Below are 23470 nucleotides of genomic sequence, written 5' to 3' on the forward strand. Positions count from 1 at the left end.
CTCAATCCCGATCTTGGATAAAAGCATTTACTTGCTCACCATTAGGTATAATTTTACCGGTAGGTTTTTCATAGATGAGGTTGTTTTCTTCTAATCCTGGTTGAGAATTTTGAAAATAATGAATGTTCCACATGATTTTTATGGATCAATTGATTTGATTTCATTTTTCCTCTTTTAGACTATTGCATTTTATCTAACTGTTTATACTACTGGATTTAGGCCTATTATTTTGCTATTATGTCTGTTCCTCCCCCTTTTGTTTTGTTTTTCTGCTTTACCATTCTTATTCTCTTTGGAATATGTGATTATTTTTTAAAAATTTAAACTTTAATTTTCATATAATTATAGGTTCTTATTCACTTGTGAGAAATACTACAGAAAAGCCTCATGTGCTCTTTACCCATTTTCCCCCACTGGTGACATCTTGAAAAACTATAGTACAAATCATGGCAAGGGTATTGTCATTGATAAAGTCAAGATACAGAACACACTTCCATCACCACAAGGATACTTTATATTATGTACCCCAACTCTTCCGTAAGCCCTGGCAACTACTAGTAATTTGTTCTACATTTCTTTAATTCTGTCATTTCAAGAATATCATGTAAGTGGGAATCATACAGTATTAAACTTTATGGGATTGGATCTTTTCACTTGGCATAATTCTCTGGAGATTCATCCTGTTATGTGTACCAATAGTTTCTTCTTTTCAGTCTCTAAGAAGGTAATTCACCAAATGGGTGTTACCACAGTTTAACCATTCATCCTTTGAAGGACATTCCTATTTTAAACTTTGTTGATTTCTATTCTAATTTTTATTTTTCCACTTCTTTCTTCATTTCTAATGTATGCATTCAATACTATAAATTTCCCTCCAAATGCTGTTTTCACTGTGTCTCACAAATTATGTGTGGTATTTTTATTTTTATTTAAAATGTTTTAAAATTTCCCTTAAAACTTATTTAGAAGTAAGTATATCTTTAAAAAATACCATATATTTGGAGTTTTACAAGTATCTTACTGATTTCTGGCTTAATACTATTATTGCACATAACTTTATTTCTTACAAAATTCTTAAAGTTTATTTTAAGACCCAGAATATGGTCTATCTTGGTCAATGCTTCATATGCACTTGAAATATTCTGCTGTTGTTAGATATACTTTTATAAATGTCAGTTAGGTGGAGTTGGATGATAGTGCTGTTCACATTATCTATATTCTTCTTAGTTTTCTGTCTACTTGTTCTATCAATTATTGAGAGAAAAAGCATCAATGTCTCCAACAATAATTGTGGATTTGTCTGTTTCTCTTTCAGATGTATCCATTTTTGCCTCATGTGTTATGAAGTGCTATTATTAGGTATATATGCTTTTAGGATTTTCATTGCTTCTTGAAGAATTAACATTTTATCATTTTGTAATGTCCTTCTTTGTCCCAGAAAAATTTTCTTGTTCTGAAGTAATTGTCTAAAATTAATGTAGTTTACTCCAGCTTTCTTTTGACTAGGTTTCATGGTATACCTCCATCTCTTTACATTTTTAAAAATTAATACCTACCTAGTATAGAAACTTATACACCTCTCTTCTTATCTAGCTCTCCCTAATAGTAATATCTTACATTTGTACTTACTGCAATTTATGTGTGAATGTTGATACATTATTATTAACTGAAGTTCATATTTTACACTAAGGTTCACTCATTATGTTGTTCAGTTCTGTGGATTTTGGCAACTGCATAAAAGTCCACCATTAATATATCATACGGAATAATTGTACTGCCTAAAATCCCTGTGTTTTACTCTTTCATGCTTTTGCCCTTCCCTCCTGGCAAGCACTGATCTTTTTACTATCTCTATAGTTTTACTTTTCTCAGAATGCCATGTAGTTGGAATCATATCATATATAGTCTTTCAGACTGACTGGCTTCTTTCAAGTAACAATGTACATTTGAGTTTCCTCCATGTCTGTTCATGGATTAAGAGCTCATTTCTTTTTATTGCTGAATAATATTCCATTGTGTGAATGTGACAGTTTTGCTTATCCATTCATCTATTGAAGGACATCTTAATTGCTTCCAGTTTGGAGCCATTATGAATAAGGCTTCTATAAATGCCCATGTGTAGACTTTTCTGTGGACATAAGTTTTCAACTAATTCACGTTCATTTCCTTTTGAAGTTTAAAAATTATCACCTTAGACTCCCTTTCAGTGAGAGTTCTTTTCCATGGAAATTCTGTATACCATAAGGTATGAAACCATCACTGCAGAACTATTTAGATAGGGAACCCACCCACTGGTTTCACTAAAGCAAGACCAATTTTTAGGTGAATTTTTCAATTTTGAGGGTTTGTATTATGTTGCAAATGTCATTCAGAATGCATTCCATATGTGGTACAGGACTAGGATTCTGATTACTTATAAATAACTCTTCATTCTTCGTGCAAATAGTGGGTTAACATCTTTCTAATTCCTGGTTTACAAATAGAGATGGCTTTTGTGACTCCTAGCTTTAAACTGGTAGCTCAGTTCTAACTCTTTGCACGTTTATGCCATGTGACCTGGAATTAACTCCATACTCATGATTAAAGCCTTAGTCTCCCAACTGCAAAGCATACAGATTCAGTTTTTATTCACCATCTCTTGCTTTAAATCTCTTCATTTCTGTTACCTAAAAAATTTCTTTTCTCGGTTTTGAGCTTGGCTACATATTACAATATTTTTGTTAAATTTGGGCCAGCATTTCTTTGCATTTGCAGTTGGAGGGATGAGGGTGATGGGACATGGGAAGGATCCATCACATCAGCTCAAGTCATGTTGATAAGAGTTCACCACAGGACATTTAGGGATTTATGTTATCCCAATCATTATAGTAGAAAGACTTACAAGTTTGATGATTCATCACATTGTCTTTCCTAGAAGTCTGGTAAAGTCAAAGAGCAGATAGATAACCAAAAGGAAAGCCAAGACAAACCTCTGTGGCATGCTGTGTTCATAGATGAGGAAACACTGAAGGATGATTGTGGTCAGGAAGGCAGAACTGGCAGAGACTTTGCTTCTCTAAGACAAAGACTCCCTAAATATTATTCATGGAGAAGGTGTTCAAAGCATAATTTAAACTTTCTTAGCTAAAACTGAAGCTATGGAAGAAAGAAAGATGATTAGCTGTAAAGCATATTGGAAATCATGTCTTCATTTCCATCTTGATTAAATCCAACCTTCAGAGAACTTCTTTGAGCCCAGTAATTGAGGAAAATCCCTCCTCCATAAATGAATTCTCTGAATAAAAGTCAGAGAATTCAACCAGGGGAGAAACTCTACGAATGTACTGAATGTGGAAAAGTGTTTATCCAGAAAGCAAACCTTGTTGTACATCAAAGGACTCACACTGGAGAGAAGCCGAGCGCTGTGAATGTGCAGAAGCCTTCAGCTAGAAAACAACCCTCACTGCACACCAGAGGACCATACAGGTGAGAAGCCCTGTGAGTGCAGTGAATACGGGAAAACATTTGTCTGGGAGGTAATGATAATTAAACATCAGAGAATTCATACAGGAGAGAGATCTTATAAATGTAGTGAGTATGAGAAAGCTTTCAGCAGGAAGTCAACTCTCATTAGACATCAAAGAATTCATGCAATTATGAATGTAATGAATATGGAAAATCTTTCAGTGTGAAATCAACCCATTGTTCATCATAGAACTCATACAAGAGAGAAGTACTATGAATGCAGAGACTGTGGGAAAGCTTTCAATGGGAGGATATCCCTCATTAAACATCAAAGAAGTAATTTGGGTGATAAAATCTAAAGCCTATTAATAAACCTTTGTGTGGATAACTTTATCCATTACATTTACATTGTTATACTGTGTATCAAAGAATTCACTGAAAGTAATGTAAATCAAATAATCATCAGAAAGCCTTCAGATATTGCTTAGACGTAGCTCAGACTCCTTAGATTTAAGAAAAATCAGTGTTATAACAGTCAAGGCATATAATAAACATGATAAATTCCCCATCTAGGAGCTGTGATACACTGTCCATCAAACAATTTATGGAAGGGTCAAAACTGAATGTAGCAACTTTAGGAATCCTTTGGAAAGAAGTTGAATCATTTTATGTCAGAGCACTTATGTTCAGGAGATGCTATCAATTTAATAAACTGGAGAGCCTAATTTTCCTAGATACTGTATCATGAGAAAAATAATATTCCAGATCAGTCATGTTTTATAGAAAAGATCAGGTTTATTATTATTATATAAGGGAAATTATAAACTATACACATATTCATTGGAGAGTAAGTTATAAAACTTTAGAAAGTATATTAAAACATTTTCATAATTTTACATTTCATCCTCATTGTGTTAGCTATTTGTCACTGTGAAAAAATATTTGAGAAAATCAACTTAAAGGAGGAAAAATTTATTTTTGGCTCATAATTTCACACATTTCAGTCCAAGGTCAACTGGATCCATTGCTTTGGGCCTGAGGTCAGGCAAAATATGTTGTTATGGTTTGCATATGAAATATCCCCCCACAAAACTCGTGTATTAAATGCTTGGTCCCCAGTGCAAAGGTCAGAGGTGGGGCTTTTGGAAAGTGATTGGATCATGAGAGTACTGACTTCATCAATGGACTAACCCACTGATGGATTCATAATTTGATGAAATTATTTGTACAGGGGTGTTTACAATGTAACTTGGTTAGATTCACCCCTCCCATCATTCTCCCTCATCCTCCCTCCCACCCTTCTCAAAACAGTTTCAACAGTTTGTTGTATTTTCATACAAAATGCAGAAAGAAAAAACAAAAAATGTAAAATTAGAATTATATACCCAGCATGGATGGACAGTTACATGGGAGGCAGAGATAAGAGGATCATAGTTGGAAGCCAGCCCAGTCAAAAAGGTAGCAAGATTCTACCTGAAAGAACAAGTCAGGTATGGTAGCTCATGCTTGTAATCCCAATTGCATGGGAGGCAGAGGTAAGAGGATCATGTTTGGAGGCCAGCCGTAGGCAAAATTGAAAGACCCTAAATGAAAAATACCAAAGGCAAATAGGTTTCTCTGCGTTAAGAGCAACAAATGCTAGCTAATTTTTTAGTTATCTTACCTATCCTCACCCCTCCCTTGTGTGCTCTCGCTTTTATCATGTGCTCAAAGTCCAATCCCCTTGTGTTTACCCTTGATCTAATGTCCACATATGAGGGAGAACATATGATTTTTGGTCTTTTGGGCCAGGCTAACCTCACTCAGAATGATGTTCTCCAATTCCATCCATTTACCAGCAAATGATAACATTTCGTTCTTCTTCATGGCTGCATAAAATTCCATTGTGTATAGATACCACATTTTCTTAATCCATTCATCAGTGGTGGGGCATCTTGGCTGTTTCCATAACTTGGCTATTGTGAATAGTGCCGCAATAAACATGGGTGTGCAGGAGCCTCTGGAGTAACCTGTGTCACAGTCTTTTGGGTATATCCCCAAGAGTGGTATTGCTGGATCAAATGGTAGATCAATGTTTAGCTTTTTAAGTAGCCTCCAAATTTTTTTCCAGAGTGGTTGTACTAGTTTACATTCCCACCAACAGTGTAAGAGGGTTCCTTTTTCCCTGCATCCTTGCCAACACCTGTTGTTGGTGGTGTTGCTGATGATGGCTATTCTAACAGGGGTGAGGTGGAATCTTAGTGTGGTTTTAATTTGCATTTCCTTTATTGCTAGAGATGGTGAGTCAACTCCCTGTATAGCTATCCTCATCTCAACCAGCAAAAACCCTGTTCCTTCCTATTATTGCTTATACTCTCTCTACAACAAAATTAGAAATAAGGGCAAAATAGTTTCTGCTGGGTATTGAGGGGGTGGGGGGGAGAGGGAGGGGGTGGGGGGAGAGGGAGGGGGGGAGTGGGTGGTAAGGGAGGGGGTGGGGGCAGGGGGAAGAAATGACCCAAGCCTTGTATGCACATATGAATAATAAAATAAAAAAAAAGGCAAATAGGTCTGGGGCAAGGGCATGGCTCAAATGGTAGGTACTTGCCTAGCAAGCAAGTGGCCCTGAGTTCAAATCCTAGTACTGCCAAAAAACTATAAACCCAGCAAACATTTTAAATGAAGGCAAGAGCTGTTTTCAGAAAAAAAATTGGAGTAATGAAATGAAAAAGAACCAGTAAAAACTTTGAGAATCAACTTTAGAAAACATTTTCATAAACATGTATTACTTGTACAGGGGTTTCATTGCAGCATTTCCGTACGTGCTTACAACATACCTTGATTAGATTCACCTCGCCATCATTCTCCCTCATCCCTTCTCCCCACTTAAAACAATTTCAGGACTGATGGAGGAGCTCAGGTGGTAGAGTGCCTGCCTAACAAACAAGCACAAGGCCCTGAGTTCAAATCCTAGTGCCACAAAAAAAATTCAACATGTTTCATTGTCCTCTTTTCAAACAAGTATATAAAGCAAATCTACCATATTCACTCTCCTTCACCCTCTAGTTCACCCTACCCCTAGTGCCTACCTCCTCACAGGACCTGTTAAACATTCCTCTTTCATTTTTTAAAGTGTGTATTCCTTGTTTAGAGAGGTTTCAGCATGGTAGTTCTTTCTCTGTCTCCCCATCCCTATTATTCAACAGCTTTCAGTGTGTTTCATTATGCCTTCTTCATACATAGATGCGGGTGTTTCAATATATTCACTCTCTATCCTTCTCTTTTCCTTTCCCGATTCACCCTAGTCAATTTTTTTGAACTCTGGAAACTAGCAAAAAGCTTGTAGACAACTAAGGAGCATTTATTCAAGAAATTGAATCTCAGCAAAAACAGTAAACTTTTTGGCATTTTGTGTTATCCTAGTCCCATTTCCTGAACTCCAACTCAGTGATAATTTAGAAAATAATAGCCCACATTCCTGGTACCAGTAACGGAAGGAGCGAACTGGGCCTCATTTGCAAAGATTTGTTCTTAATAGTGGGTTCATGAAAGACCCACTCAAAAGCTTATCTTAATTTTACCTATCTCAGAATTTACCAAGTGCTAAAGACACTGATGGGGGTGGGGTTCATTTGTTAAAAATATTTATAGGCAAATAAAGGATTTCAAAAGCTCTGAAGTATTACTGGGAAAATAGACAGCCAGGAACATTCTCAGTGCAGTGTTCGGGCTCAGGAAGGCCCCAGTTTCTCTTTTAGCTGAACTTAAAGCTCTGTGCAAGCAGGAAAGGAATGCTGAGGCAGATTTGTAAACCACTTGGCTCCTTTTTGAAAGTGTGTCCCAACATAGAGAGTCACTCTGCAGACTGAGATTTTCTGTTCCAAGCAGTAAAGGAATAATAAGAAGACTTAAACTAATTGAAGAGGCTTTAGTGACCACAGACAACAAAGAATACATATGTTAGAAATTAGTTCAGAAAAGTTCCTAAACAATTACTACAACAAATAGTCCAAGCTCTTAGGAGAGAATAAATTTAATTTCTAGAGTTGCTACATTTTAATTGGGTAACAGATCAATTTAACATTCAGAATTCAATGTAATAAATATATTAGCAGAGCAAAGAAAAAAACATGACCATCTCAATAGTTGCAAGAAAATCACTTGGCAAAATTCATATATATTCATGGGTGAATTGGACCTTCTCAGTAAGCTAGTAATAAAAAGGAACTTCCTCTGTCTATTAAAGGACATTACAAAATACCACAGCCAACATGATTTATTGCTTGGCTGTATTAAAACTCAAATCTGATGATAAGCCTGCAATAGGTGCTTAAGAGCTGCTTTTGGTGAGGGACACTGACTTGTTACTTAGGCCCACAAATTAACTGAAAGCAGGTTAAAAGCTTGGCGTCCCAGCCTCCATTTTGTATATGTGCTCCTGTAGTCACTTTACAGCCATCTTGGTATCCAGGAAGGACCAGACGGGATACAGACCACCTGCTAGGCATCAATGACTCTTATTGTGGCAAGACCATACCTGAGTGATCCTCAGACAGTGAGCTACCACGCTACCTCTGACCACCTGGAACATACCTGTGACTGGGACTGTTTAATAATTATGCATGTCTCTCCCCATGCTGGGAAACCCAAGATTAACACTTTTTTTTTTCAACTAAACCAGACAATCTTCTCCCCGCTCTCCTTTCTCTCTGACCACTAGGAAAATGTAAACCTCTGTCAAACAAGACCTACAGCTTTGGAGATGTGGCACTGGCAAACTGGGAGATGAGAACCAAGGCATAATCTGGCCTGGGGCATGCACTCTTGTCCCATACCCTGGAACTGAGCTCCTGAGCTTCCCCCTTAAAACATGGACTTTTTCTCTCAGAAGTAGGAAGATAGAGCTTTGACAACGAATATCCCTGTCTTCCTCTTCATCTGACAAATAATAATAAACCTTATTTCCTTTTCTTCAAAATTCTGTTTCCATTATTTGTGAAATTGCATTGAGAGACCAGGGAGTCTTAATTTTCACCAATAGACCAGCATCTCTATGAGTAAAATTGATGGGCAGCCAATAGGGCAGCTGTTTAATATTACAATCAGAAAAGGGCAAGAATTACTCAGGAGGTGTGTATAAGGAGGATCTCAACAAACAAGCCACGTATGGTGGTGAACATCTGTAATCCCCACTATGTTGGAGGCACAGGTGGGAGGATCATGGTCCAGGCTGACCTGAGCAAGAAACATGAGACCCTGTCTGAAAAAATAAAGCAAAAATGGATGAGGGACATGGATCAAGTGGTAGAGTGCCTGCCTAGCAAGTGGACCCTGAGTTCAAACCCCAGTATTGCAAAAAAAAAAGGGGGGGGCAAGATTCAAAGAGCAGGAGTCTGAGGGGAATTGCTTCATTAAAAAATGAGGGTCCCTTGCTTAGTTCCCAGAACTGAGCCAATCTTCAGATCCAGAATCTTACTTGGAGAAACAATCACGTAACATTGAAGCAGGCATATGTCATAATGCTTACTGTAAGTCCTTCCCAAAGGAACATATGGCCATTTATTTGGTGACTTTACACTAGGGAGAGGGAAATGCCCAGAAAATTTTGCAACTACCCGACACAGCTTTCTGAGTTTCCATTCATACCTAGACACTCAAAGCATCATCGTGGCCCTCCTGACTGAGTGAGGTTTATTGAGTCCTAGTAATAAATGGAGTCTTGGTGTAAATCTGATTCACAGTAGCCCACTGCATCTGCAGACCTATCCAGTGTTCATTTCCCTGGGCCCCGAGTGGGTAACTAGAATTCATACACTTGGCAGGTGGATTAATCTCAATATGCAGTCCTTGGCCTGTGTAATAAGAGCTTCAAGAGTGAGAAAAGCCAAATGGAAACATCAGCCTCTTCTCTTCCCTACCAGCCAGGATGGTAATTTTAAACAATATTACGTTCCAGAGATCACTACCATTAATGGAAGGCCAGAGCAGCTTAGTTCTTGCATCTGGCAAGAAGAATAATTCAGGCAAGATGCAAATGTAGTGAAGTGACAACAAATTTTGTTAGGAAAATAATACACTTTCAATAGACTGAAAGCTGTAGTTTCTAAGGTGAGGGCAATATTAGCCTTTGGGGTTTGAATATTTATTGAGATTGCCTGTGAGAAATTCCCTTTTCCCAGGTGCAGCCTACAGGTCATGGGTCAGCAACAGGGTCATGAGACTGGGGAGGTTTACAGAATTACAATGTACAGATGAGTATTGGGTTCACCTGACCCCTAGAGTATGGTATACAGGCCTGGGTCGTCCTTAAGTTAAAGATTGATTCCACTTGAATAAAGATTTTCATTAATCTTTATGTGGGTGAGGGACTCAAAAACACCTTCTGACATCCCATGAACTTCGTGCACTATTTTGATGTTAAAAGAGGCTTGTCACCCGTGAGTTGGGAAGTTTAATTGCAATGTTTTCTCTGAGACCTTGTGATCTCTTCCATGGGCACTGCTTGTATTTTATTGCTACCTAATATGTTTCTTGCCTCAAGGACTTGCAACTTTGAACAATGAATCCTCCATTTTATGTTCCCTTTGCATATCCCTATTGCTCATGGCTAATTGCTACCAATCAAATGACACCATTAAAAATCTAAAGAAAAAATATATTTAATATATATAATTTAATATTTAATTCATATTTTTAAAATGTATATAATATTCAATTCATCATTCTATCCCCTTCAGAAACCAGTTAGGTCCTAGAGAATGAGTGGAGACTACTACAAGTGCAACCACACAGAGTTTAACTTCACAAAAGAAAATTACAGCACCTAGTAAGACTTCTTGGCATATAGAGCTAATATACTCCACACCTACAAATGCTTCTCCTACCTATATACCAGGTGACAGGAGGCTGCTAGCTTTGACTGGGGCCTACAGCAGGAAAGGCTCTGTAGCAAATCCCTGTTATAGTGCAAGCAGCCCTGTTGTACAGATCATGTGGTCTGGCTGGCCCTATGGGGTTGAAGGTGTCAGTATGGAAAAATATGAAACATGAGAGTGACATCTCTGGAATTTTGGAGTAAGGAATGTTTGCAACTTAATATTCTCTACCACCCAGAATCAGTGGTACAATGAATGATATCTCCTTCTATATTTTTATAATGTAAACCATGAATATTTTGCTTAATCCTCAAAATAAGCGGGGAGTTTGCCCTACAGAGGATATTGTGTAGCTTATAGAATTTAACAATATCCTACTCTATTCCACAGTGAACATATCTAAATATAATTGAGTGCTTATTTGAACCCTCTGTACATTTTCTATGAAATGTAAAGAAAATGAAACATGATTTCTCTCTACCATAGTTTACTAAGCTCACTAAATTCCTGGTTTTTCCTCCACATAAATACTATGATGGGTAATGTCATTTAAATTCTTTTTTAAATTTTAATTCTTAAAACATATTTTATCTTTTTTTATTATTGTGGTGGGTGGGGGTACATTGTGGCATTTACAAAAGTTTTTTACAATATATGTACCTGAATGCACCCACTCCACTGTTCTCCTTCATACCCTCCCCCCGAAATAGTTTCAACAGATATCATTTCTACATTTACATACGTGTATACACAGTATATGCGCCATATTCACTCTCCTTCACCATTTCTCCAAATCCTTCCCCCTCCCACTGGTACCAACCCCTGTCCCAGGCAGGACCTGTCCCACCCTCCTGTTCTCCAATTTTGTATAAGAAAAGAAGAAGAAAAAAATGACACTTTTCATTGTTTAAGATAGCAACACAGGGAGTTTCCTTGTGACATTTCCATGTATATATGTATAATAACCCAAATTGGTTCATCTCCTCTATTTTTCTTCTTTCTATCTTAGTCCCTTTCTTATGGTAGTTTCAACTGGTTTAAAAATTCTATATTCATTCTTGTATAGAGAGTACATCAACCATATTCACCTTCTTAACTTCCTTCTTTTACCCTACTCCTCTCATATGTGACCTCCTTTTGTGTGACCTGTTTTTCATAGAATTGCTGTAGTTGTATTAGGTCTATGCTATATTCCACATATGAGAGAAAACAGGTGACTTACTTTTGGCTTTCTGAACTTAGCTAACTTCACTTGAGATGATATTCTCCAGTTCCATCCATTTACCTGCAAATGACAAAGTTTCATTCTCTTTGTGGCTGAATGAAATTCTATTGTATATACATAGCACATATTCTTGATCCATTCATCAGTAATGGGGCATCTTGGATGTTTCCATAGCTTAGCTATTGTGAATAATGCTGTGATAAACATGTGTGTGCAGGTGCCTTTGTTATAACCTGACTTACATTCCTTTGGGTATATCCCTAGGAGTGAAATTGCTGGATCATATGGCAGTTTTAGTTTTAGATTTCTGAGCAGCCTCCATACTGTTTTCCATAGTGGTTGTACTAATTTACATTCCCACCAACAGGGTATGAGGGTTCCTTTTTCCCCACATCTTCACCAACATTTGTTGTTGTTTGTGTTTTTGATGGTAGCCATTCTAACAGGAGTGAGGTGTAATCTTAACATGGTTTTGATTTGCATTTCCTTTATGGCTGGGGATGGTGAACATTTCTTCATGTGTTTTTTAGCCATTTGGACTTTTTCCTATGAAAAAGCTCTGTTCAGTTCATTTGCCCATTTCTTCACTGGGTCATTGATTTGGGGGGAGTTTAGTTTTCTGAGCTCCCTGTATATTCTGGTTATTAATCCCTTTTCAGATGTATAGCAGGCAAAGGTTTTCTCCCATTCTGTGGGCAGCCTCTTTAACTTAGAGACCATTTCTTTTGTTGTGCAGAAGCCTTTTAATTTCATGTAGTCCCATTTGACAATCTTTTCTCTTAGTTGCTGATCCATTTGAGTTCAATTTAGGAAGTCATTGGCTACATCTATTAATTCCAGTGTATTCCCTTCTCTTTCCTGCACAAGCTTAAAAGTTTCAGGTCTTATATTAAGGTCCTTGATCACTTTGAGTTGATATTTGTACATGGTGACAGACATGGATCTAGTTTCAGTTTTCTTCATGCAGATATCCAGTTTTCCCATTTGTTGAAGAGGCTGTCTTTCTCCTTTGTATGTTACTGGCAACTTTGTCAAAAATCAGGTGGGCAGAGCTGTGTGGATTCATATCTGGGTCCTCTATTCTGTTCCACTGGTCTTCATGTTTTTGTGCCAGTACCATGCTGTTTTTATTGCTATGGCTCTGCAGTGTAGTTTGAAGTTGGGTACTGTGATACCTCCAGTATTGCTCAGTATTGCCTTGGCTATTTGCAGTCTTTTGTGCTTCCAAATGAACTTTAGGTTTGATTTTTTTCAATCTCTGTGATGAATGTCGTTGGAATTTTGATGGAAATTGAATTGAACATGTAGATTGCTTTTGGTAATATAGCCATTTTCACTATGTTGATTCTACCAATCCATGAACATGGGGGATCTTTCCATCTTCTGTAGTCTTCTTCAGTTTCTTTCTGCAGTTATTTGTAGTTTTCCTTGTAGAGGTCTTTCACATCCTTTGTTAAGTTTATTGCTAGTATTTGATTTTTTTTGAGGCTATTGTAAATGGAATTACTTTCCTATATTTTTTCGCAATCTGTTCATTGTTAGTGTATAGAAAGGCTACTCATTTTTGTAAATTGATTTTGTATCCTGCTACTTTGCTGAAGGTATTTATGATGTCTAGGAGTTTGTTGGTGAAGTTTTTTGGGTCTTTTAGGTAATAAGATCATGTCATCTGTAAATAAGGATAGTTTGACTTCTTCCTTTTCTGTTTTTATTTCTTTTATTTCTTCTTCCTGTCATTGTTCTGTCTAGGAATCCCAAGACTAGGTTGAATAAAAGTAGAGAGGGTAGACACTCATGTCTCATTCCTGAATTTAAGGAAAGGGTTTCAGTTTTTCTCCATTTAGTATGATGTTGGATATAGGCTTGTCATATATAGTCATTATTATGTTGAGGTACATTCCTTCTAGTCCTAGTTTCATCGGAGCTTTCATTGTGAAGGGATGTTCAATTTTATTGGAGGATTTTTCAGCATCTATTGAGATGATCATGTGGCTCCTTTCTTTGCTTCTGTTAATATGCTATATTACATTTAATGATTAGCATATGTTGAACCATCCCTGAATTCCTGGGATGAAACCTACTTGATCATGGTGTATGATCTTCTTGATATGCTGTTGAATTCAGTTTGCCAGTATTTTATTGAGGAATTTTGCATCTATGTTCATTAAAGAGATTGGCCTATAATTCTCTCTCTCTCTTGTTTTTGTCATGTCCTTCTCTGATTTTTGGATGAGTGTAATGCTGGCTTCATAGAATGAGTTTGGCAATGTTCCTTCCCTTCCTATTTTGTGGAAAAGTTTAAAGAGTGTTGGTATTAGTTCTTCTTTAAAGGACTGGTAGAATTCAGTGGAGAATCCATCAGGTCCTGGACTTTTCTTTTTGGGAGACTCTTTATTGCTGCTTCAATTTCCTTCCATGTTATAGATCTGTTTAGGTGATTAATATCCTCTTTGTTCAACTTTGGATGTTCATATGTATCTAGAAATTTATCCATTTCTTCTAAATTCTCCAGTTTATTTGAATACAGGTTTACAAAGCAGTCTCTGATGATTCCCTGAATTTTCTTGGTGTTTGTTGTTATTGCCCCTTTTTCCTTTCTAATTTTTATTAATTTGGGTCTTTTCCCTCCCTGTTTTAGTCAGATTTGCCAGGGGTTTGTTGATCTTATTTATCTTTTCAAAGAACCAGCTTTTTGTTTCATTGATTCTTTGTATTTTTTTTTTTTGGTCTCTATTTCGGTGATTTTGGCTCATCTTTTATTATTTTTCTCCTTCTGCTAGTTTTGAGTTTAGCTTGTTTTTGTTTTTCTAGAAGTTTGAGATGCAGCATTAGGGTGTTTGAGATCCTTCTGTGTTTTTAATATATTCATTCATGGCTATAAATGTTCCCCCTAGGACTGCCTTTGCTGTGCCCCATAGGTTCTGATAGGTTGTGCTTTCATTCTCATTGAATTCCAGGAACTTTTTTGTTTCCTCTCTTATTTCTTTGATGACCCACTGATCGTGGAGCAATGTGTTGTTCAGCCTCCAGTTGTTTGAGAGTATTTTCTGCTATTTCTTTTGTTGTTAAATTACAGTTTTATTGTGTTGTGGTCAGACAGTATACAGAGAGTTTTTTAAATGTCCTTATATTTGTTAAGACTTGCTCTGTGATATAAAATATGGTCTATTTTGGAGAACGTTCCATGGGCTGCTGAGAAGAATGTGTATTGTGCTGTTGCAGGATGGAATAATGTATAGATGTCTTTCAGGTGCATTAGATCTATGGTATCATTTAATTCTAGAGTTTCTTTGTTGATGTTTTTTCTGAATGACCTATCTCTTGGTAACAGAGGAGTATTGAAATCTCCCACCACCAGTGTGTAGTTTATCTGTGCTTTTATGTCCATTAGCATATGTTTAATGAAGTTAGGTGCATATAAGTCAGTAATTGTTAGTTCCTGATATATTTCTCCTTTTATTAATATGATGTGGACCTTCTTTGTCTTGTCTAATTTAGGTTTGAAGCATACTTTATCTGATACAAGTATTGCTACTCCTTCCTGTTTTATTGGGGGCCATTAGCTTTGTAAATCTTTTTCTACCCTTTCATCCTAAGGCAATGTTTTTTTCTGACTGTAAGGTGGGTTTCTTGTAAACAACAGATTGTCAGGTCTTTCTTCTTAATCCAGTTTGTCAATTGGTGTCTTTTGATGGGGGAGTTGAGGCCATTAACATTCAGTGTTAATATTGAGAGGTATGTGGTGATTCCTGTCATTTAGTTGTTCTGTAGGGGTTTGTGTGCAACTAATTCTAAGTTACTCTCCTATTACTTGTCTGCTGTTCTCTTGAGGTTTAATAATTCCTGTCCTTTCATGGCTATGTTTGTTTTCACTTCTGTGTGTAGGATTCCTTTCAGGATTGGTCTTTTGATGGATTTGCAGAGGTTTTGCATATTCTTTTTGGAGCTCTTGAGTCTTTTGTTTAAGAATTCTTCTGTTTTTTGTTTAATATCTATTTTGTCTTTGAGCCTTGAAACTCTGTCATCTACTTGTTCCAGTCTACTGGAGTGGCTTTCAACTATATTTTTTATTTAATTTAAGGGACCTTTTATTTCCAGGATATCTGCTTGATTCTTTTTTTTTTCTGAAGGTTTCCATATCTTTTATAATCCTCTTTCTTATCTGGTGCTGCCTTTATTTCATACATCTCTTTTTTAAAAATAATCTCCTTAGTTTCATTTTGGAGCTTGTTGAAATCCTCTCTGAGTTCATTTAGTTGTTTTTGTGTGTTCTCAAGTTTTTTTTTTATGTTCTCTTGATATTCATTGATTTGTTTTTGAATGTTCTCTTTAAGGTCCTCTTTAAGCTTGCTGAACATTCTTATCATCATTTTTCTGAGGTCAGTAACTGGGGATTCATCCCCTTCACTTTCTACCATATCCTCTTTTATGTTATTGCTAGTCTTTTGTGGATGCCCCTGGCTTCTTTTTCTCCCCATGTTTCTATTTTGTGCTTTGCTTGTGTGTTGTTGATTATTTATTTGGAGGTTTTAATCACATGTTATCTTTTCCTTGACTTAATTTCTATGCTCTGATTAGATTAGTTTTTAGCTAGGTTGTTGTAATATTTCTGTTTCCTGACCTGGAGGTATAACTTAGCAAATAACAAATTCACAAATTCAATGCCAATTCAGTTATTAACATAATATATAAAAACTCCTTAGGGATATTATTTACCACTAGCAGGTATTGGGGAGACAACAGTTACTTGGATAGAGATAGCTACTTAAAAAGATGGCACCAGAAGGAAGGTAGGGGTGAGGGGGAGAAAAGGTATGAGGTATGGGGACTATAGGGTAATAAAGCCATAATGTGTATAAAGGCATAGTTTAGTCATGGGGGAGTGCTTTTGTTAGGGATTTCAGAGGGATAGGAAGGATGGGGATAATGTATAAAGTTGGTACAATAGACTATTCAGTGTGTGGCGAGTGAAGGAGGTAGGGACAGTGGGCAAAGGGAGGAGGAGAGGAGGAAGGAAAGGAGAAGAGAGAAAAGGAAGAAAGAAGAAAAGAAAAGAAAAAGAGAAAAGAGAAGTAAAAATAAAACAAATGGGGGAGAGAAAGGAAAGTGGAGCAAGGGAGGGCTAAAGAAATTGCTATTTGAACAGAGTGGTATGCTCTCTAAATCTCACAACTGAGACCCCTTAACAATTCAGGGAGTTGTTAGCAGGCTGAACCTAGGACCTATTTCACTTGACTTTTCACCCAGTATTCCTCCCTCCTGCATCTTTCTCTCTGTTGTGCAGTGGCTTCTGGGAGGAAACAGTAGTAAAGACTGGCATTACTTGATATCTTATTATTCATGACTTTGCAGGAGAAACAAGAGTGATCTCCACTCCAGCCCTTCTTTCCCTCTTCCATCATGCTGTGTAGAACACAGGATTTAGCTTTCCAGGATGACTCAGTTGTACCAAGCCTATGAGGAAGGTCAAAACAGACCGTATCATAGGTCTGCATACCTAGGCAGATGCCATTCTGGGAGAAATGAAGCTATGGAGACCTCCAAGATGTTCAGTTGCCTGTCCATAAACTCTAGGGACTACCAGTAACTAGATGGATACTACAACCTTTATACTACCTTAGGTAGGCCAAACTTTTGGAATAATTAGACCCAAAATATAATGGCTTGGACACAATCCCTACTTTGCTCACATAGGAATCAACTATGGGTACTCCATATTGACAGGAGGTGCTCCTTCATACAGACTCAGACAATTGCCATCTCTGCTATCCTCACGATGGCTTCTAAGGCAATCTGGTCATCTTCATTCCTGAACATGAGAAAAAACATGGAGGAGTATAGATCAGGAATCATGGCTAACTTTAAAGATCACCGTAGTAGAGAAAGTCAGGAAGGTGTTTCTGCTATCCACAGGCCAGAAAACTGCATGGTGATAGCATGAGTGCCCTGTGATCTCAAGATGATTGGTTTAGAAAGAAGTTCAGTAAGATGCTGAAAACACTCACATCTACTGATGGAGGAGTGATCCTCTACTAGAGGAAAAGTGTGCCTTCTACTTCTTTTTCTCTTACGGTTGTTGTGCAGACAGAACACATTGACAAGGGAGCAGAAATATTGTGTCAAGGTTTCCAGTTCCTGAAATACAAAGAAGAAGATGGGAGTTGGAATGTCATGGAATGCTAACAGGCAATACCTGGTGCATCTTTGAGAATTCTGCTAACGTTGAACAATTTGTCTCTCTTCTCCTCCTTCCAGAATGAAGTGAAGACCTCAAGAAATCTTTTGTGTCATTCTAAAAACTGATACATAAGCTGCTGAGACAAGCAAAAACAGTTTGTATCATGGAATCATCTTCTTTTCTGAGCCCTATATTTTTGGGATGTCAATAGAGTACTAATTTGTACTCCCCACTATCGTTGTACACATTTGTACATATTTGTCCTTGTAAGTGAGCATGTACTTGAACTCACAGACCCACAACTTAGACAGTATATCTTCTGCTGTCACAGTGTAGCAACCCAAAACATTCATAGGTGATGGAAGCTTCAGATGAGTTGAGAGAACTTCCTACATTGTTCCTAAATGCTACTGGCCTCAAAAGTTGAGGCTTCAGTCATGGAAATATTCAGACATAAATCATCTTCCTGTGTACTTGGAGGATTCCAGGATTTACTTTGTTATGGCACCTTTAAGAGTGTTCCATCAATAGGAAGAACCTATTTATCCTTCTAAGTGCTCCACTCACCCAATGAACACTCAGTAAATATGAGCAAACTACAATGAACTATATTTTCCAAGTGGGGTTCTTGTGTGATGTCAGACAGGGTCTTGGGATGTTTTTCAACACTATCTTCTAGACTAGTTCGCTATTACTGTAACAAATACCTGACAACACCATTTTATGGCTCACAGATTTGGAGGTTTCAGTCCGTGGTTGGTTGGCCCTTTGCTTGAGCCTGTGGCAGCACATCATGGCGTAAGCATGTGTCAGGGCAAAACCATTCACCTTATGGCCAGGGAGCAAAAGATAAGCTCTATTCAAGAGCTCACTCACAATGACCAGAAGATCTCCCCTTAGGTTGCACCAAAAGTTTCCACCGCCTATTAATAGTGCCAAGCTGAGGACTAAGCCTTTAACACATGGGCCTTGGGGGATACAACAGATCCAAACCATATTTCAATGCCTAACCAAGGTAGCATTTCACAAAATGTATTTCATGAAATGTTGGTTCTGTGGCTTATTAATAAATATGATGTGGCAAAGGAATTTTATAATTGCAAAAACCTGGGAAACACTGTGTAGGAAATTTTATGGCAGGACTCCTACAACTTCCATAATGCTAACTTCACTATATAGATATCTCAGAGGATCTGGAGAATACATTTTTTAAATGTGTCTAACCATAGAACCTTTCCAAAGATTGTGTAGAGGGACAAAAAGATTATTTGCTGAATAATAAGAGGGTCTCTCTAGATTATCTGACAATGGGCCAGGTGATAACAAGTGGTTCCTCAATCCCTCAAATAGGCTGAAGGACTGCTCATGATCTCACCTTCTCATAAGGTTGCTGGACAGCTGTCATTTTCAGCACTCCCCTGAACAACTGGTGTCCAAGCTCAAATATTTTTACTCTACTTACTAACGACACTTTCATAATGTGCAAATGAAAAGGAAGAGCAGCAGGAGGTGGCAGCCCTCTCTGGATGCATACAATTATACCCAGTCCAAGCATGTCTCTCTGTAGGGTAAGAGAATGGGAGACTTGTGCCTTTTTCTGACTCAGCCTTCCTTAGTGACACTTGCAAGTAATTGGGCCCTTTGCTTGACAATAGTGCCTAATATGGTGTGAATGGGTCAGAAAACTTTAACTGTTGGTGGGAAACATCCTCTCTGGGTTTAAGGACAAAATTACCCTTAGGGGTCATGATTGAATGGCCTCATTTTCTGTGGGCCACAGTGTCCTTTAATAAATAGGCCATGTGAACCTATGACTCAATGATTTAAGATCAGAATATCTCTAGGTCATAGAAGCACTCTGAGTGAACAGTTCATTTGGTCCTAGGTAACTTGTCACTGGGTAGTCACAAAGTTTGTGGGCCACAAATACACACTCAAATGCCACAATTTGGCTATTTCACTATGAAAAAACCAGACTGAGACAAGGATGACCATTGTTATATCTCTCAGCTGCTCTGTTTTTGAGATTTATGAAAATAAATGGACAAGAGAAGCTCCACAGATGTGGTTACCATTATGGCAGCTGATGCTACCCAAACTCTCAGATTTGATCATCATGCAATGTACCAAGCACAGGTCTTTTGGATAAAATCAGGTACAGGTAAAACTGTGACAATTCATGGAGATAATACATCTTTCCTAAGACTGCTACCATGAAGTGTTGAAGAAATCTCCAGGAGATTGGATTATTTGGTTACATTCATACACTTGAACAAAACAGAGGAAGTATGGTGGCCAACACAGAACTTTCTGTAGCATGATGACTCTGGTAGGCATTGACCAAAGAGGAAGGAGAAAATATGTCTACTACTTTTGTGGTATGGAGAATTGGGTTGAGAGAGAGAGAGAGAGAGAGAGAGAGAGAGAGAGAGAGAGAGAGGAGGGGAGAGAGAAAGAACAGGGAATATTCCTGCTGAGGGTGGAACTGAATTGAAACAATTTGTTATTTTACTATGGTTGAGTGGGAATACTGGGAGTTAGTTTCTGGGAGTCCAGTGATATGCCTTGACTCACAATGGTGGATGAGAATTATGGTTTTTCTTTTTTTAAACTTTTTTTTTTCTTTTTAGGACTCATTAATAGTACAAGGGAATTCCATTGTGAAACTTTCATAGATGTGTGCAGTGTACTTTGAACAAATCCACCTCTTTCATTATATTTCTTAACCTCCTTCCCTTCTTTCCCACCTTTTTCAAACACTATGTGGTGAGTTTCATTATGCAATCGTCACATATATATTATACTTTGAACCTCTTCATTCTGTCTTCATATATATATATAATATATATTATACTTTGAGCCTCTTCACCTTTTTCCCTTCCTCCCTTCTCACTGATTCCTACCTGACCATCCCCCCTTTACACTCATGTTCCATTATTATTATTATTTTAGAACCAAATTCTGCATGTTAGTAAAAGATGTGATATTTGGCTTTTTAAGCTTGCCTTATTCTGCCCACCCAGTTCTGCCCATTTCCCTGCAAATGACATGATTTCTTTCTTCTTTATGGCAGAGTAATACTTATTTGTGTATATATACCACATTTTCTTTATCCATTCATCTGTCTGTGGGCACCTAGGCTCATTTGACCACTTGGCTATTGTGAATAGTGATGTGGTAAACATTGGTGGGAAGGTATCTCTCTTGTATATATTTACACTGTTTCAGATATATGCCTAAGAGTGATATAGCAGGATCATAAAGTAGGTCTATTTTTAGAATTTTGATGAACCTCCATACTGATTTCCATAGAGGGTGCACTAGTTTACATTCCCACCAACAGTGTTGTTGCCAGCATTTGTTGTTATTTGTTTTCTTGATATCCATTCTGACTGGGATGATATGGAATCTCAGTGTCCTTTTGATTTGCATTTTCATTATGGCTAAGGACTTTGAACATTTCTTCATGTGTTTAATAACCATTTGTACATCTGTTTAATTCATTTGCTCATTCACACTTGAATTCACCCCCTCCACCATTTTCCTTTATCTCCCTCCCATTCCTGGAGTACTCTCAGCAGGTGTCATTTGCCATTCACATACATGTGTGCACAGTATTTGTACCATATTCACCCTCCTACACCCTTTCCCTACCTCCTCCCCCTCCCACCGTTACCAACTCCCCAGGCAGGGCCTGTTCTGCCATCCTGTTTTGTAAATAGAAAAAAAAGACATTTTTGTTTAAGATTCACTTGCTCATTCATTAATTGGATTACTTCTTAACTTTTTGAGCTCTTTGTATAATCTGGATTTTCTACCATTCTGTGGATTGTCCCTTCATTCTGGTAATTGTTTCCTTTAACGTGCAGAAGCTTTTTAGTTTCATGCAATCCCATTTTGGCTTGTTTCCTGGGTGACTGAAGTCCTGTTTGGAAAATGATTGTCTATGGTCATATCTTCAAGAGTTTTCCTTATGTTTATCAGAGTATTGCATTAAGATCTTTAATCCATTTTGAATTGGTTTTTGTACAGGATGAGAAATAGGGATCTAATTTCTTTCTTTTTAAAAATTTTTATTTTTGCATGTAGATAACTAGTTTTCCCAGCAACATTAGTTGAAGAGGCTATCTTTTCTCCAATGTCTGTGTTTTGGTTCTTTTGCTAAAGCTCAAATGGCTGCAGCTGTGTGCGTTTATTTTTGGCTCTTCTATTCTATCACATTGGTCTACATGTCTATTTTTGTGCCAGAATCATGCTGTTTTTCTTACTATGGCTCTGTAGTATAATTTGAAGTCCAGTATTGTGATACCTCCAGCATTGTTCCTTTTGCTCAGGATTGCTTTGCTACTCATGATCTTTTGTGCTTCTATATGAATTTTAGCATTGATTTTTCTATTTCTGTGAAGAATGACATTGGATTTTGATGGGGATTTCATTGAGTTTGTATATTGCTTTCAGTAGTATAGCCACTTTTATAATATTGATTCTGTTTATCCATGAGCATGGGAGATCTTTCCATCTTTTGGTGTCTTTTTCAATTTCTTTCTTTAAGGTTTTATAGCTGTAGTTGTAGAGGTATTTCACCTCTTTAGTTTATTCCTACCTGTTTTATTTTTTGAGGCTATTGTGAATGTGTTTGCTTCCCTGATTTCTTTCTCAGTATGTCCATTGTTGGTATAGAGAAAAGCTACTCGTTTTTATATGTTAATTTTGTGTCCTGCTACTTTGCCAAAAGTGTTTATCAGATCAAGGAGTTTTTTGGTGGGGTTTTTTGGGTCTTTTAAGTATAGGATCATATCATCTGCAGATAGGGATAATTTGACTCCTTCCTTCACTATTTGAACTTCTTTCATGTCTTTCTCCTGTCTTATTGCTCTGGCTAGGAATTCCAGTAATATATTGGACTCCATGTCCCAGAACTCAGGGCCAAGATGCAATCTCAGATCTTTGGATGATGCTTGCATGCTTTGCTAGTCCACCCAGTTCTTCATTCTGTTATCAAGGCTCTGTTAACCAACTCAAGGGTCCAGCACCATCCATGAATTTGGGGAAACTTCTGAACAAAAAGTTTAGAGCATCCACCAAGTTCACCAGAAACACAATTGTAATGATTCACACCCCAAGAAGATGTTCCCTTTACTGTGTTGAGACCTGTTTCCAGCAGTGCAAGGGGTCAAGCCAAGACAGTCTGCCTTTCTTCATTGCCTCTCCTGTCAGGAGTGAAGTAGCAAAAGCCTGACAACTTGCAAGAGGAACATTTCTGGGTTACCAACTTGTAACTGAACACAATGGATTTGCATCTTGGTGAGTGCAATGCCAAAAATAAGCATAGCTAAGAAGTAAAATAGTGGAGAAAGACTTATTACCCACAGGAAGTAAAGAAAGCATGGAAGTTATTTACAAAGCAACACCCTCCTCAACAAAGGAAGTATGGGGATTTATTCAGAAAGCCTATAACATATTTATATAAGAAAGCAGTTTAGGGGCAGGCACATTCCTGAGCATGCTCAGGTTAAGGTCATAGCTTCAGAAGCAAAGATTGTGGAGACATTTTGGGGCATGCTTAGCTCAAGGTCATGAAGCATACACTCAAAAGGTTAAAATGACAGACCCAAACACTTTTGGGCATACTTAGCTTTCCTCATAAAGATGGAAGATAGAAATGCCTCTTGGCATGCTTGGCTTTCTTTTTTAGCCAGAAAAAAAAAGGAAAGGCAACTTTGAAGGTGTATTAATATAGGAGCTTGCCCCTAAAGGTGCCTGCCTTGC

General features: G+C 37.6%; 2 protein-coding genes across 24 annotated transcripts in view; both read left to right on the forward strand.

The window, feature by feature from the left end:
* Krbox4 (KRAB box domain containing 4) overlaps nt 1-23470 on the forward strand; it is a 73227-nt gene that overhangs the window by 37270 nt on the left and 12487 nt on the right. For 4 of the 23 annotated variants that reach the window (XM_074062888.1, XM_074062893.1, XM_074062902.1 and 1 more), the window contains 2 exons: nt 1316-1359; nt 3220-3858. The exons of 3 other annotated variants lie outside the window; for them this stretch is intronic. In XM_074062888.1, the coding sequence (XP_073918989.1) occupies nt 1316-1359 (44 nt within the window). In that variant the 3' untranslated portion in view covers nt 3220-3858. 16 more of the 23 variants (XR_012444281.1, XR_012444279.1, XR_012444276.1 and 13 more) reach the window with 10 other exon arrangements.
* On the forward strand, nt 2486-3858 carry Znf674 (zinc finger protein 674). The gene is given in 6 exon segments (XM_074063477.1): nt 2486-2515; nt 2915-3157; nt 3159-3266; nt 3269-3398; nt 3401-3454; nt 3457-3858. Coding segments are annotated over 6 exon segments (780 nt in total). The 3' UTR covers nt 3672-3858.

The sequence above is a fragment of the Castor canadensis genome, chromosome X (assembly GCF_047511655.1).
Source record: "Castor canadensis chromosome X, mCasCan1.hap1v2, whole genome shotgun sequence".
NCBI classification, from domain to species: Eukaryota; Metazoa; Chordata; class Mammalia; order Rodentia; family Castoridae; genus Castor; species Castor canadensis.